This window comes from Passer domesticus, chromosome 2, assembly GCF_036417665.1.
Source record: "Passer domesticus isolate bPasDom1 chromosome 2, bPasDom1.hap1, whole genome shotgun sequence".
Taxonomy (NCBI): Eukaryota; Metazoa; Chordata; class Aves; order Passeriformes; family Passeridae; genus Passer; species Passer domesticus.
Genome location: NC_087475.1, coordinates 118,940,541 through 118,956,734, shown reverse-complemented (window position 1 = coordinate 118,956,734; position 16,194 = coordinate 118,940,541). Strand labels below are relative to the sequence as shown.

At 36.8% G+C, this 16,194-nt stretch overlaps 1 protein-coding gene across 8 annotated transcripts in view; it reads left to right on the top strand.

Moving 5' to 3' along the window:
- Positions 1-16,194, top strand: part of ROBO1 (roundabout guidance receptor 1) — a 674,462-nt gene that overhangs the window by 416,429 nt on the left and 241,839 nt on the right. For all 8 annotated transcript variants that reach the window (XM_064410935.1, XM_064410937.1, XM_064410939.1 and 5 more), the window contains one exon: positions 8,012-8,338. In XM_064410935.1, the coding sequence (XP_064267005.1) occupies positions 8,012-8,338 (327 nt within the window). The remainder of the gene's footprint in view (positions 1-8,011; positions 8,339-16,194) is intronic.

The window sequence follows — 16,194 nt, the reverse complement described above, 5'->3', positions numbered from 1 at the left end:
GATCATCCAAAGGGATATTTTTTAGATTTTTAGTAATAAATCTTTACAGATTAAGCTTTAGAATAAAATAGCATAATGTGCTGTAATCATGCCACAATATGTGAAATCTTTGACACTGATGAGAGACAAACAAACCTACAGGTGATGTAAAAACTTCCTGCATCAGTATGTCTGAATCTGATTTATCAACACATAGATGAAGAAAATACATAAAATATGTAACTATATTAGTGTTATTATAGGTTATATAATATATCTACATAATTTGGATTCCTAGGCATTGTCACTCAACTGGAAGTCCATTTGATCCCTTCAGCTAAGAGTTCTCCTTTGGTTTTGGTCCACTCTCATTGTTTTTCTCCAAGTTCTGTTTTCCTGTCCCAGGTGGCAAAGCAGTGGTTCACAGCCAATGGGATACTCTTCCAGTCTGGGATGAAACATGATCGAGGACAAGGATGGAAGGTGGAGGGGAGCCTGACTGCCTCGTCTTTGTTTCCTAATCCTCCCTCCTTCCTTGCTCAATAGAAAACCAAGCCCTGGAAGTGGCAGTTCTGATGTGACTCACAGCAGCCTCAGTCCCCACTCTCCATTTATTCTGTCTTTTCTTCTCAAGCTGCTGACAGCCGATCAGAGCTGTCAGGCTGCCTTTGTAGGGAATTTTGTAGGGAATGCCATCTGCTGGGAAAGGAGGAGGACAGGGCAGGAGTGATTGCTCTGAGCTGCCCCAGATCTTTCCACTGTGTCCCCACTCCTGTGTTTAACCAGTGGTTATTTTCAGTATCTTTCCAGCTCTGTTGTCCACAGACTTACCCATAATTTTCATCAAATCCTGTTACCTTATTATAGTTAAAGTATTTGTTTCCCTAGTGGCCTTCCAGTTTCTCTTTACTTCAGCTCTACTTAACATTGGCATCCTTTCCATAATGCTTTGCAAGACAAGCCTGCCTTCAGATACAGCTCAGCCATTCTCAGTCTTGTCCTAGTGCACTTCTCAATCCCAGTGTAGAAAATACCCCCCAGTATTACTCCAGCACTTTCAAAGACAAAAAAGAAATAATGAAATGGACTTTATTACCTTTGTGCTTGTTTTTGTTTTTGAATATAGTGGAGTTGCTCACTGGGTCATAGTTCATTTTGCATTATTAATGAAAGTATTTCTGTAATTTCATTAATGTTTCCCTTAAGGGAAAATACTATTCCCAGCTTACCAGTTTGGTGTGGGATGTTGTTGTTTTATTGAAGGAGTTTTAGTTTCTAAAGTGAGTGCCATAGATACTGACATCTCAGACTGTTACAGTATCCACCAGAGGCAGATGAGATAAATATCTTACCAGGAAGCACAACCGAGGGAAAGAAAAAATAAAACTGACTAGTTTCTTACCCTGAGAATATTAGATATTGCCTGGGGTTTTATGTAAATGTCAACCTCTTACATGGTGCAATATAAATATTAGTGTTTTAAATTTATATTCTAGCTAATTTAATGAATAACCAGGTCAGGACTTATTTATGCTAACTGCTGCACAAAGCAGTAGCATGTGTTCATGTAACAAAGATTGAGTATAAAGCTGAGTCTCTTGAAAATAAGTGGTTTCTTCAAGAGCAATTTGGAAGAGTTGAGTTTAATTCTGGTTTAAAGCATGACTCTTACTGTTGCCACTTTAGACTTCTTTGTTAAAAGTGATTATTTCAGAGAGCAAGTCTCTCTCAGCATCTCCTGGGAAATATGTCTTTAGGAACTAAGATGGAGACTTGGTGTTAATTTCTGAGCAATGCAGTATTTGCCAGATTTTTTCCCCCATTCCTGCCAGAGTATTTAAATAACTATAAGATAATGTGCAGCTTTCCAGAAGATTTTTTTGCTTAGAACTCATGGCTTTTTCTGACCTAATTGCATCTGTCCAGAAGTACTGCTGAATAAAGAACAGAAGCGAACCATTTGCACCCATGATATATAAACTTTTAAAAAATTATTTATCTCATTTATTTAGCTTATTGCTACAATACTTCAGCTAACTCCTGTTCAGTTGACCAGGTCATGAATATTGTGTAAATTGAATGTCTGTAGCTTCCAGTGTTTGGGTTACATCTCTCAGTGTAAGAGCCAGGCACGAGATCAGTCTGGATTTGAGGCATTTTTAGTACAGCTCCCATTTAATCTCTTATTTCAAAGAGACAGACAGACGTGGCTTAAAACTCCAGGCGCTCTGTCATTACCCTAGTTTTTTTTTCCCCATAAGTGTACAGTAAATTACTGGTTTCTGACATCTCCTGATAGTGTGGTAGCTATGACAGAAATGCAATTGTAATTCATGGTGTCTTAACCTTGAAGTGTTTTTTGTTGCTGTCTTTTGAGTGGGAAAAATGTTTTGTGGATGTCTACAGATTCATTTTAAAAGGCATGGCCCACATTTTGTAATCAGATTTTGTTTTAAAGCAAATTATTTTGCCTACCCAAAAAATATCCTTTAGTAGGAGAAATAATTTAAAGAAAAATATGTTAATGATTTCATATATCAATGAAATTTCAATAGTGATTAGAGGAGGGAAACAAAAGGATTCCTTTACATGGTGATGTAAGCTGAAATAAGAACAACTTCTTTTTCAGGGAACATCGCTGTGGTTTAGTGGTGGGAGTGATCAGGTAGTGTTCAGGTCTTTTCTTTTTATTTACATCTTGCTCACCTGTTTCCACTGTGCTCTCAGAAATAGAAATAGAGTATTTCTCTTCATTGGGAAGACATAGGATAACTGCAGGTTCTGCTGATCCAAAGTGAGAGCCCTGCTTGTCACATTTTATGGTATCTGTTGAAAAGAACTGGACCTATTCCCAGATCAGTGTTTGGAACCATTTGCCATGTCTTGAAATGCATTTCAATAAGCCTGCAGTCCCGGGTGGGCATTAATCAGCTGATGTGACAGTGCTGGTACATTCCAACTATGCCTTTTCCTCCTTAGTGTACAAATACTCCCTCACTTGCAGGGGAACATTTTTGTTCATAAAGGTGGCATCCTTTTAAAGGAGCTATGACTATGCAAAGTAATGACAGAATTTAGGTGAAAAGTGTAACTTTGTTTTTCTAGAATATATGTTTAATGTTCAGGTGTTAGAAATTAACAGCTTTTGTAAATAAAACTCTGTGTCAAAGGCCCACTTCCTCAGTCCACAGTGGTACCAGTGCTATTCTCAAATAAGTGTTTCAGAAATATCAGTTAAAGGCAGTTTTTACTCTTCTGCTTTATATCAAAGTAGAATTAGACAATGACATTTCTGTTCTGATATAACTATTTTGGGAAAATACAAATAGGCACAACATTACTATTTTTATTAATTACTTCATGTCTTTGGTTATGGAAGGATGACTATGAACATGGAAATGTCAAAATAATTGCTTTTCAATATACAGTTCTTGGAGGCTACAAAGCTTAGGAAATCGGGTGTTTTATTGAAGCTGCACAAGGGTAGCATACAAAAAGGAGGAATATTAAAAGAATAGAGAAGTTGAGAGAAAGAAAATGAATGGGAAAAAATCTCAGTGGATCTTCCTAGTTCTGTTGTTTTTCCTTGAAAATTATTTGTTGTCTGTGCAACAAAGGAAAACTCAATAGGTTAGGTTAGCTGCAGGTATAGGGGCAGAAAAGTCACTTTCAGAAAAATACTTTGATTTATCCTTTAGTTATTTTTGCCCTGTAGCATGATGTGATATTGTTTTGCAGTGTGTGCTCAGAGCCTGCCAGCCTCTGGAGTGTATATGGTTTGGGTCTTCCATCTTCAAAAAGGAAAAAACTAGAATTTAAAACAAGGAAAAGATGAGCAAATCTTATGGGGGAAAACCAGATGAAATTAGTTTTATGACTTCTAAGAGCAGCAACAACACAGAATCCAAGAGGCTGGTAAAAAAGGAAGAGGTTGTAATTTGCATGTCAAAGGCATAAAAGTCCAAGAAGTTTGTGGAGAGATCTGAATTATAGTGCACTTTGAGCACAGGAAGCACAAGGTATTTTCTATTTGGGGGTATGTTTAACCTGAGGATTAGGGAAAGATTTCTAACCACTAGGGTGAGAGACTTATGGAACATCTTTCCAGTTGACTTACATAAAACCACAGACATACTCCCCTCCACTTTTTGAAAAGTTTCTCAAAGAAGTTAAATTATTACTGGAAACACTCGGGAATTGAGGGAGCTCTTATAATCTGATTAAGTATCATTGTTTGCAAGGATCTCCTAACACTGCTTTTTAACTTGCAGTTTTGTTTGTTAGCATTTTACTAATAACATTGATAGCAATTAGGCCAGTTACTCAGATCTTACATAGGGTTTAAATAATGGAAAAAAAAAAGGGGGGCAAAGTTCTTGTGCTCTGAAAATCAACATTAAATGCAGTATTTGTGGAGTGGAAAAGAAACAGAGCCAAGAATATACTGGCCCTTAGGAATTTGGCTAAGGATACAGTCTGTCACACAGTATTTTATAATACTTATGATAAATTACTATTTAGATATGTAGATCTTGGGAGATGAAGTTTTCCATATCCATCTGAGCTCAGGTGTAGATGGACTGATGCAGTTTGTTCCAATAGCACAAACTTTTTTGTTTTTCTCCAAAGGAGAGAACGTGTTCGTACACACGGGGATACACTGTGTCTGAACCCCTGATGTCAGCAGCTTTCATATTTAAACGCGCTCCCTGCTGTTTATCAATACGTTTTGTTTTAATATGCTACCAACAGGATGTTTTAAGGTGGGAATAAAGGCAAATCTTAGCTTCTACAAGTTTGTCATCTATCTAATGCAAGTTTTCTTTGAACCTTCACATCTGTTTATGTCATTGTTTGAATTCTTGTAAAAATTGTTGTGGCGCAGCGCAATGGTTTCCAGAAACTGGAAACATGATTTCATATAATTGTTCTTTTAAGCAGCAGCATGAAATAATTAGTATGGGGTACTTTAATTGGTGGTATCCAATTGACTTTTTATGAAAGACTTGAATCGTAATAAAAGCAGAGAACACAAGTCGGTTAGTTCCTATAACCCAGTGCTGTCATCTTTGGGGAAAAGAAACAGCAGCTCTGTTGTATATTTAATGGCAGATCCAGTATGTATTAGGTGCTCAGCTTTTGGAGTTTTTTCTTTTCTTTTTTTTCTTTTTATCAAGCATCTTCTGGGAAGGATTTTTGACAGGAAAATTATAGGATTGATGCCCACTCTAAGATTTATGTTGATAATTGAAGCTGCTCCTTCTCAATAAAACGTAAATGCAGCTTAAATAACTAGCTAAAAGAAAAGGAAGATTAAAAAAAAAAAGTGTAGATATGTAGAAAGATTATAACTTGGTTGTCAAGGCCATTATACCCCTCAGGCAGTTGTCACTAAATCTGCGCTTACTACTCACTATGTGCCAGTCAACTAATCATGCAACTTCTGTCCCTTTCTGATCTAAGCAGTGTTATGAAATTTGCTAGAGAAATGATACTTTATGAAATGTTAAGATATATATAAAAAAAAAAAATAGACATTTCTGTTATTTATCTTCTCCTATATTATTCAGCAAATATAAAAATATATGTGAGCATTCGTGGATGATCCTGAAGGATTTTTTTTTCCTTGCTTAGTGTTTTGAGTCTCAGTTTTCAAGAAAGTTTAGAAGTCAGTCTTTATGCTTTCATTCTGTACAGTGCTTGAAGTACATGTACAGCCAGTTAAATGTCAGTGTGGAAAACTTGCATACAATTTATCTGAAAATGGTATTTCATTTATTTGTGGTCTGGGCCAGGCTGACAGAAACAATAGGAGGCTTGTACTGTATTGTGTGCTGGCTAGCTAGAATTGCCTGTGAAAATACAAACACGGTACATACTAGCATATGTCAAAACTTTGGTTTTTAAAAGACTTCTTAACTGCCTTTTAAGCATCTTACATTGATATTGGCTTTTCATTTTTCCAGAACATCTTAGAGCAATTGATTTTAGCTCTGTAATCCTTTGTTTCAATGCCTTTCCTTGGGAATTACTTAGGAAGTGAGTAAAAAAAATAAAATAAGGTTTTTAATCCCTCTCTAGGCATTTTTACCTTGGAAAGAGGGATTTGAAATTGGCCAACACGTGTGAGGGCAGAAGTATTCAATGAGGGGCTTTTAACAAAAGCTGTGTGAAAGTTTGGGATGAGTAGACACAGATGCAGCTTTGTAGTGACTGAGATGTGTTTTCAGGGAACACAGAAGTCTATTAGAGGCTTTTTTAGCTGCTGCAAAAAATCAGTGCTGGTTGGCATAATTTTCTTATGCTCTTAGCTGTCCTTTCACTGTGTTTGGCCTGTGCCAAACCTCTTGGAGGTGCTGCTTAAAATTTGTCTTTGGTGCGATGTGCAGGCTTGGGCTGCTTGGACCAGCAGAAGGGTTTGGAAACTCCCTGGCTTCTGTTTTTTTCTACCCAAACCTTATCTGAAGAGGAGGTTTATTGCTGTTTGAAGTGTTTGTAATCAATTTAATGATCAGTAATGTTCATGTAAAACTACCCTGTTTGCTACATACAGAATGCAAATGTATTTCAATGTAGTCTGGCCATACTGACATATTTTTGTGTGTGGTAGTGCTAGCTGATTAGTCGATCATTTAATGATCTTAAGGTGAAGAAAATGTGAAATAAATAAAATGAAAATTGTACATTTTAGGATACTTTTATTTTCTATACATCTATATAAATATATCTGTATGACATATTTAGCATATATTTAAAACAGTAATCCCTGGACCTCTCCTCTTCTTGTCTCCTTTCCCTGTTTCCACATCAGTTTATGGTCTATTAACCTGCAGTGAATAGATCTTGTGTTTCTGGTGCTTCGCAGCTGTTCAAACCCTATGTTATTAATGTTAATAAAGAATCTTGGCATCTGAGATTTTCATAATCAGGAATTAGTGACCCAAGAGACTAATTTTTATCCATGGCAAAATTGTGCTTCAAGAAAGAGAGAAATAAGGAAAACAATACATTGAATTTAACATTTAAAACCCTGAAAGTTTTGATAGGTGTTTATTCCCAGTTTGGAATTCTTGAGTACCTGGTAGCTTATCATATTTGTCTGGTATTGTTGTGTGTGTATATATATATGCAGACCATTTCTGGGGTTGTTTGTTTTTTGGGATTTTGGGGCTTTTTGTTAGTTTTTAAATTTGTTTTGTGTTTTCTTTTTGTTTGTTTGGGAGTTGTTTGCTTTGTTTTTTCCTTTATGCAAGTTATCTGCTTGAATCTTTAAACAGTCTGAAATTCAATGCTTTTCTAGAAGAGCATCTTGTTTAGAAGTACCTTGTCTAGGAGAATACCTTATTTGCTTGTAACTTTTATTTTATGCTGGATACTCTTAATTCACAGTTTTTTCTAGATTGGAGGCATCTAGAATTTTATAAAGTAAAATTTTTTCCTGATGCACAAGGTGTAAGAAGCACTCAGGCCCTCCATGCATTTATACTTCTATGGCACTACTTAACATGGAACTTAAGAGATGATAGGACAAGTGAAATAAAATAACTCTGTGAGCAGTGGAAATGTTAGAGTTACTCTGTAGGCATTGCATGAATTAATGGCCTTTCCAGAAGGTTGGATGAGGTTGGCTATGGCTTTGGGTTATGGATTAGAAGTACCAGTTCTGCTGGTTGAGGTGGTCTGATCTCTGTGGAGTGTCTGTAGGACTAGTTTTCGTAGTTCTGGGTCTGCATATGCATGTATGAGTAAATTTATGTACATGAATAGTTCCATGTAAAGACTGATGTGATTTAGGAATCTGGCTGTTCTCTAATATTCGGTCCCCTCTTGAGAAAATGCTTTTGAACACACTCACTTGGGAGAACCTTGCACACAGTGAAGTGCACTAAGGTTTTCTTTTGTGTACTTGAGGATGTTAATAGCTGCTCTTGTCAAATGCTGTGCTGTGAGGTGATGGTTAAGTAGCTGTTTTGCAAAACACCGTGACTGTACCTGGCAGTGATTTCATAAGAAAACTTCTTTTACCTTGCAGGTTCCCGTCTTCGACAGGAGGATTTCCCACCTCGGATCGTGGAACACCCCTCCGACTTGATTGTTTCCAAAGGAGAGCCAGCCACCTTGAACTGCAAAGCAGAGGGAAGGCCGACCCCCACCATCGAGTGGTACAAGGGTGGGGAAAGGGTGGAAACGGACAAGGATGACCCGCGCTCCCACCGGATGCTGCTGCCCAGCGGATCTTTATTTTTCCTGCGCATCGTGCATGGGCGCAAGAGCCGGCCGGACGAAGGGGTCTATGTGTGTGTGGCAAGGAATTACCTCGGGGAGGCTGTAAGTCATAATGCATCGCTGGAGGTGGCAAGTAAGTGCATTTCCCTCCTCCCCCCTTTGGTAACAGCCGCTTGCTTTGATGTTATTTGAAGATAAAAATAAGTGTGAGCTGCCTCTGAGGCAGTGACTTGAAAGCAATGAAGGAATTACACGGTTAATTATTATTTATACAGAGTTAGGAAAATAGAAGGGGAGTCAGAAGATGCATCATATCACTGGAGAAATTCAGATGATTTTGTGCGTTCTTGCTACTTTTATGAGCCCGTGAAATTATGATTGCTTTATGTCTGTAAGATTTTGTGTACTTAGTTTCAATTTATACATGTTTTTTGCTCTCCAGATAACCATACAATTTACAGTGTGTAATGGGTGGCAGGATAGCCAGGATTTGATCTAATGGGGTAGTTGTTGTTGCACAAATAAGCACTAGAAAGAGGAATGCCAGATTTAGAAACACAAAATTGATTTTTTTTTCTCTAAAAGAACTGGTTCACAAAGTTATCTCTCTAGTTTTAAGTAGTGGCCAACGGAAGGAGCAGTCAAGTATGTTCACATCACTTTGTAATGCTTATCTCTTCCTGTATATCCTTTAAACTCTACTTGTTGTAGAGGAAGAGAGAGTACATTAAAGTGGTTGAAGCATTCATATGGAGGGCCAAACATAGGTCAAAAAATCAGTTTTGGGGGTACTATAGTATGAGAGGAAGCCTTGCAATTCAAAGTTAGATATCTGTTTTGAAGTGGCTTTTATAGGCTTCCTTTGTAATGTGTAGCAATTCACCTGGTATCCTGTTGAAGAGCAGCACAGAACTGGGTGAGTCACTCTGAAAACACAGTTCTCTGTTGACTGAATGATTCATGTTGTTAAGAGCTCTGAAGAGGCTCCTATCTCTTAGATAGGTTAAGTGCCACCATTGGTGTATAGTTTTAGAAGATTTTCATAATTCTCACAGCAGGCCAAGGAAACAGACTATGAATTTGTGCATTTGCTTGAGCCCTCTGTCTAGTCCTTCACATTCAAGACAATCCCAAGGACTTTTGTATCTACACCAGAAAGATCTCAAGCTTCACATACGATGTAGATATACATGATTAAGATCATGCTGTTTCCTTGTTAACCACTTTAGTGATAAAAGTAATCAGTGTCTGGGTAGCTGGAAGTATGCTTATCCAGTAAATGTGTAACCCATTTGAATCATACTCATTACTCCCAAATGCTGTATCTAGTAACTTGTAAGTGTAATTTTGAGTGGGCATTAATGGTTGAGATCTTGATTTTTATCTAATTGCTGTTTCATTTATAGCACTTCATGTTGTTTCTTAGAAAGGGTTTTAATCTTCTATGCTTATTTCATGATCTTTTGGTTTGTGATGTACCTTGAAGCAATGTGTGAAATGCATGCAGTGCTTCTGTGTCTTCCACAACATCTCATAAGAACCCAGAAACATGAGGTGGACTTCAGTGGATTTAGATTGATGCACTGTGCATGCATCAATTTCACTGGTACATAGGTATTAAATGTGTATGTCACCCCTGGCTCAGCTAATTTTCATGTGATTATAGTAGAGAGAGACTTAGCAACAAGGTCTGAATGCAAAATATTGATATTGCCACAAATTATTTTTAAGAGCTTCAGCCAACCCTTGAGACAAAAAAAAAATTCTTTAAAATGTGTAAATGTACACCATTTAACAATAATGTAGCATTGAATTGTTAATCCTCCTCAAAGTGGAATTTATGGAAAAGTAACCACCAGTATGGAAAAGTAACCACCAATGCTGTAAAGAAAAGGAAAAAACTCACCATCTATATTTGGAAATAAGATTTGTAGGTATAATGATATACAGTTTCAGTTGCATACCAGGACATCGTAGACAAAGAATTTTAACAGTAAAGGTTATTATTTTAGTAGAAAGGTAGTGATGTGACAGTGTAATAGCACCAAAACACTTTAAATAGCAAAGAAGAGGTGAGGAACAAGGAAGGAGTTGAAGGCTGGTGGAATAAATTTGCATTAAATTAAAAAGCTCTGCGTTATAGGTGTAACGTTATCATCATTATAAACTGGAGCTATGCTCACAGCGGTTTGCTGCAAATCAGAAAACTGCTCTGCTTAGTTCTCAGCACACCTGTGCTGAGCATTTACATTTGTATGCCTGTAGTCATACAGGCAACAAACAGTTGCTTGTTTAGAAATCCTTATGTTCTAGTTTATTTTTGTATGTGTGTGGAGTCAAATTGCCTTTGTTTGGCTTCTGCTTTCCACAAAGTACAGATGACTAAGATGCTTTGATGCTACAATTTTAACCAAAAACCTTTTGTGAAGCAGGAAACAGCATCATGTTTTGCAGTTTACCTGCAAACTCCTGACTGGCAGAGGCAGCTCATGTTTGCAGCAGTTTGTTTTACAATGTGAAAGGAAATTTATCCTAAAAAAAGTTTTAGAAAACTTTTATTTAAAAGTTTTTTATCCTAAGAAAGCTTTTCTTCCATCATCTCATGTAGTAACACATTGTTAGACAAAGTTCCTTTGTTTTCCAAAGGATGTTGTACACTTCACTTTAGATTCAGGTTAATACTAAAGTAAGTTGTCATGTCTATTATGCCTTCATGCAATTATTTTTCAACTTTTTAAGCAGTTCCCATGCTCATCTTTTGAGATTAATCCACGAAGAGATTTTGTTGCCTATGTAGTCAGGTGACATCTTCCTTAAGCACACCGTGCTTAGATTCCACAGTTGCAAAGAAGGGAGTGTAGAGGATTTCAAAGCTACAGATTTCAGAAGATTGCTCTGTGTTAAAAGCTGTTTTATCTTTTTTTTAAATACCTGTGTATTTAAGAACTTTCAAAGCAGCTTTAGATTTCATTACCACAGGGGACTAGAGGCTTAAATGAGAATTGAAGATGGTTTTCCCTCTGCTTTGTCACTTTCTAATCATCAGCCTCTCTTTGGTGACTTGACTGACATTTGCATGTAATTTAATCCAGAGTATGCTGCATTTTCTTCCACTGATATATATCTAAGTAATGATAGTGTTAGTTCTAAATTATATATATATATATATAATATATATCTAAATATATAAATATATATCTAAATATGTAAATATATATATATATAAAATATATATCTAAATAAATACCATTGAACATGACCTAAATAACATTTATTCTCAGCAAATTGAATTAAATAAGTTTCTTATTCAATCTATGGCTCTTGTGACCCTTCCAGAATGTTTGAAGATGTCGTGTATCATAGCATTAAGGATTTGCTGTATCTTTTCCATAATCCTATTTTATTTTATATAAAAATATTTATGCAACTCTATTTACTTGTTTCTTTGGTTATTTCTTTGAAATCATGCCCCATCCCCTAAAAATCCTTAAAAACAAGGTGATCCTCTGGTTGGTGAAAAGTGGTATCCTAAATCTACCAAACATGTTCTTTAGACAGCCACTTAATATTTCAAGAATTAAAATCTATCAGACACTTTGGAGATGAGTAAAACTACTCTGTTACACAGCTCTGCGTAAAGAAGCTTTGTAATTTAGTACTACTTGACATTTTCTTTGTAATTTAGATCTGTGATAAATGGGAAGGAGATAAATTTGCATAAAATCTGAATCACAAGTCAGTCAAATAAGCAATGTAACTCCTGCTTAACTGAGGATTTAATTTTTTTAGATTGACTGGCTTCATCTGTATTTGAAATCCCATTTCTACAACTTTTTGAAATGGAGACTGGCTGTATGTGTTCAGAGGTGATTTGCAGAAGCATGCAGTTTCTGCAGTGCAGCCCAGAAGGGCTGAGCGATGGGATAATCAGGCTGGGGGCATCCTCCAGACAGAGGCTGCTCCAAGTCTTGTTTCCCTCCCTCTTCCTGACTTCCTGAACTCAGCCTTTTGATCACTGGAGACCTACTTAAATTAGCTCCATGTTTTGTTTTGGAGGAATGTAACTGGTTTTGGATTACTTCCTACCAGTGACACGTTCTCTGGTGGTGAAAGGTCCTAAAGAACGGGGAAAGGGCATGTCCTTGTCAAAATGAAGCTGGGTAATTCTCTCTATAAATGTCAGCTTTTACAGGTGGCAGAAAAAAGTGGAATCATACTTCATCCTCAGAGTAAAGGCTGAAGACTGTTTTGGCTATCACATAAACAGTTGGAAAACAAAGTCGTTTTTCAGAGTAGAGAAATAGAAGCAGTTTCAAAAAAGTGCATTAGCAGACTGGAAAGTGGCTGCAAGCTGCTGCACATGTTTGAATCTCTCAGGATTGTCTGGTGAATGGTTCCACCTGATTAAGACCAAATTCAGTTATTGGTGTGTGATAGTTTGATTCAAGTGTTTAATATTTTTTTAATGTTATTCCTTTTTGAGGAAAACTGTATCTCTGGATCTGGTGGATGTCTGTTAAGTAACAAAGAAGCCTACTCATCTTGAGAGTGGCAACAATAGCTGCAAGGGTATATTCATCTTCCTTTCTCCACTCGAAAGATTTTTTTAGGCCGTTAAGAAAAAGTAAATGCAAATGAACTTGGTTATGTTTGCTAGTCAGGGACTCTGCAAATCTGTTTTTCAAATCACATTTCTCAGTGACAAACTCACTTCTCTTTTGACACAAGTTCTTTCCTCTCACACCTTGCCTGTCAGAGTGGGTTTTTAGAGAAGGGGGTATATTTATGACCAAGGTATTTGGCATGATTCTTTCATGTGTAGCTTATCACCATAACGTAATTTTCAGTGCATACTTGGTGATGGCTCTGGTTCTAAAAAGGCTTTGTTACAGTTTTAAGATTATAGAGTCTGAAGATCAGTGATGACTTCCCTGTAGTTCATTTTATTGTTGTGCAGAATATGAGCTGCTCAATTAGCTGCAAAATCCTCTCACTTTGCCTTAATTTTAGGCAATATACAGCTTTCCTGAATTTTGGATGGGATTTTTACCTGCAAGTTATCCAATATTCTCAATATTTAAACAACTAAATTTGTATAAATGGATCTTATGTGTAGTCATTGGCATGTTAAGACAATGGGACAAATAACTCCTTTCCATGACAACAAATAAAACATTTTGGATACATGTCAGAACTTCCATCATTTGAGGCACCCGTGTGCATGGCAAGCATGTTCTTTTTTGTTGCTTACAATTTTATTTGGCAAAGCCTCACAAAAATCAGGCATTCGTTTCAAGTGTGTGGTTGGTTTTAAGGTATCACAAAAGGTCTGTCTTCTTTGAGTCTTTTGCCTGCACTCACAAAATAAGTGATAAAATAATAGAATGCTGTAGAGAATAGAATGTGCATGCTGTAGAGGGGTTTACAAGGTTAATGTATGCAGTAAGGAATAAACTTACGTACAGATTTAAGAAAAACAAAATTAAAGCAGCGAGGCTTGACTGGAAAAGCTATAACTTAAATATGCTTCTACCTGTAAGTTTGTAAGAACTTCATTCTGTTATGTCTAAGTCTATTATTAAAGGAAATGTCCATGTTCATTATCTAAAATGTAACTTGTATTTGAAAATTTGTAAGGTTAGTTCTTAAAAGTCTTAAAAATCATGCTATTCCTATGTTAGGGTTTTGGTTGTGCTGTGGGGTTGTTTGGAAGCCTCTTCTGTAGTACACTTGAAGTGCTAAGATTCACTAGATTTTGGAAGCAGACTAAGAGGACTTGGACTGCAGATGTGTGTCAATATATTTGAGCATTATAGCTAATTCTGTATCAAAACAGTTCACAGGTGAGTGTAACTGTCAATGGATAGCAATGACACTTAAAAAATGAAAATTTTTCATGGATGCTATTACATGAGACTTTCAACCACTGTGAAAACAGAGCACATAAATAAAAGATTCCTATTCCTATCTTCTCCTGCCAAGATCAGGGCAAAATAATGCATGCTTTACCTGAAAACTGTTTTTACATGTCTGTATTTTCCCAGAAACTATGCAGAACAGAGGAAGTCAGGAGTACAGTTCTTGATGGACTGTGATACTGTTGAATAAACATTATATTTTTAAGCTGATGAGTAATTTAGGATGTTACAGTGGCCATGCTGGGATGGATGATTAAGCAAAATTAGACGTTTTATAGTCTTGCCAGAAATTGCTGTGCAGCTCAGTGAGTTCATAAATCAAACAATGTGGTGCCAGTCTTTTTGTGGAATGGCAGCTTTGATGGGTAAAAGATTATCTGAAACCTTGAACCAAAAGTGGGGAATCTGGCTCTTCAAATGAGGTGAAAGCTTTGCTTTGCACATTTTGTCATCAAGTTGTTAGTTTCAAAGAAAAAAAAAATAGAATTTAAATTTTTCAGGTTGAAGGGTCCTACTATATCAAGCATGAGCCTGGGACAAGTATTTAAGTGTTTTTCCTGAACCCAGCTAACACAGTGAATTGATACCAAAGCTCTCCTTAGTTTTGCTCTTCAGAAACCTGTGGGAGACAATTTGGACTCTTAACATCAAGTGTAAATGCAAATAAAGGCTGATAGCCTAATTGCATGAAGAACGAAAAGGACATTTGAATACCACAGTTTGTTTTCAGTGTCTGATGCTTGTTTTTCCTCCCTTCCATGGCATTAAGTGATGTGTTGTTCAATAGTTCTCCAGCCTGTGTGTGCCTCTGGGCTGGGAAAGATTGAGCAGAGTTCAGAGGGAACTCCTTAATGCAAGTTATCAAATTAACTGGGACCATTGGCTGTCTCCTCTTTTTTCCTGGTTGTGAGCTTCCTCTGGTCCAAGGGAGTCTTTATATGGTGTTTTCATCTAAGTACATTTTCTCCCAGTTTTGGCTTTAGACTCTTGATCTTTCTTCCCCCACCTCTCCTCCTCCTCCCTCCCCTCCTCCTTCTCCTCCCTCCCCCAAAGACATCTTGGTAGAAGTAGATGAAGTGAAGATAATTTCTATTTTTATAAGTGGTTCCATTTCCTAGCTGATGATACAGGACATGCGCCTGTAGGCAGAAGTATAAAGTCAGACAAGTCAATGCTGACTAGTACATTTGTTGTTCTGATGCTTTTTTCCCCAGTATGACACTTTAAAAAAGAGATTTTCTGAAGTTCTTGAAGACTTGCTTCTGATTTAATATTTGGAAATAAATTTGCATTGTGCCAATGCATTTTGTATATGCATTGAGATAATTTGGGAAATACTCCGTATTAATGAAAGATTAATTTGAGTTATCATTCCCCAGAAAACAAAAATATCAGCTGTGCTTAAAATTTTGAAGAAATTAATTTTTATTTTTCCTTTTTACTGTCATAAGGTTAAAACCTGTCTTTGAGATCATACTGCTGACAAAGATAGATTTGCATCTTTGTGTCTGTGAGCTGTTTTGATGAGAGCTGTCTGACTTGACTTGCATCCTGTATGTAAATTGATTTCAGCTGATCGCTTTGAATTTGAAAGAAATTTAATTTGAAAACTGCCCCGTTCCACTCCCTGAGGTGGTAGATGCTTCTCTACGTCATCTGTTAAGCAGTGCATAGTCAGCATATGTCTGTTCCTCTCCTATTTAAACTGTGTTCTCCAGAGAAACAAAAATTCCCTTTAGACCAGGCACACATCTGCTGACTCTCTCCTACTAGCAAAGCAACTGAAAAGATATCTTTCCTGTGATTAAAAGAAATATGTCTGGAGGCGCTTAGTTTTTGTTCAATTAATCAAAGATTAAACACATGTGGACTCTCTAAACTGGGCTTCTTTGTGCTTCTATGCTATCAAAATTGACTGGGGAGAGGAGCTGGGTGTTAGAGCTGGCTAGACTGAAATTTAATTTTTTTACCTATATACATGCAATATGATTCAGTTCCAAAAGGTCACAATATAGTGGAGGGAAAAAAACACACAAAAATCTTGTTTGTTGATTTTGAATTAATTTATAAG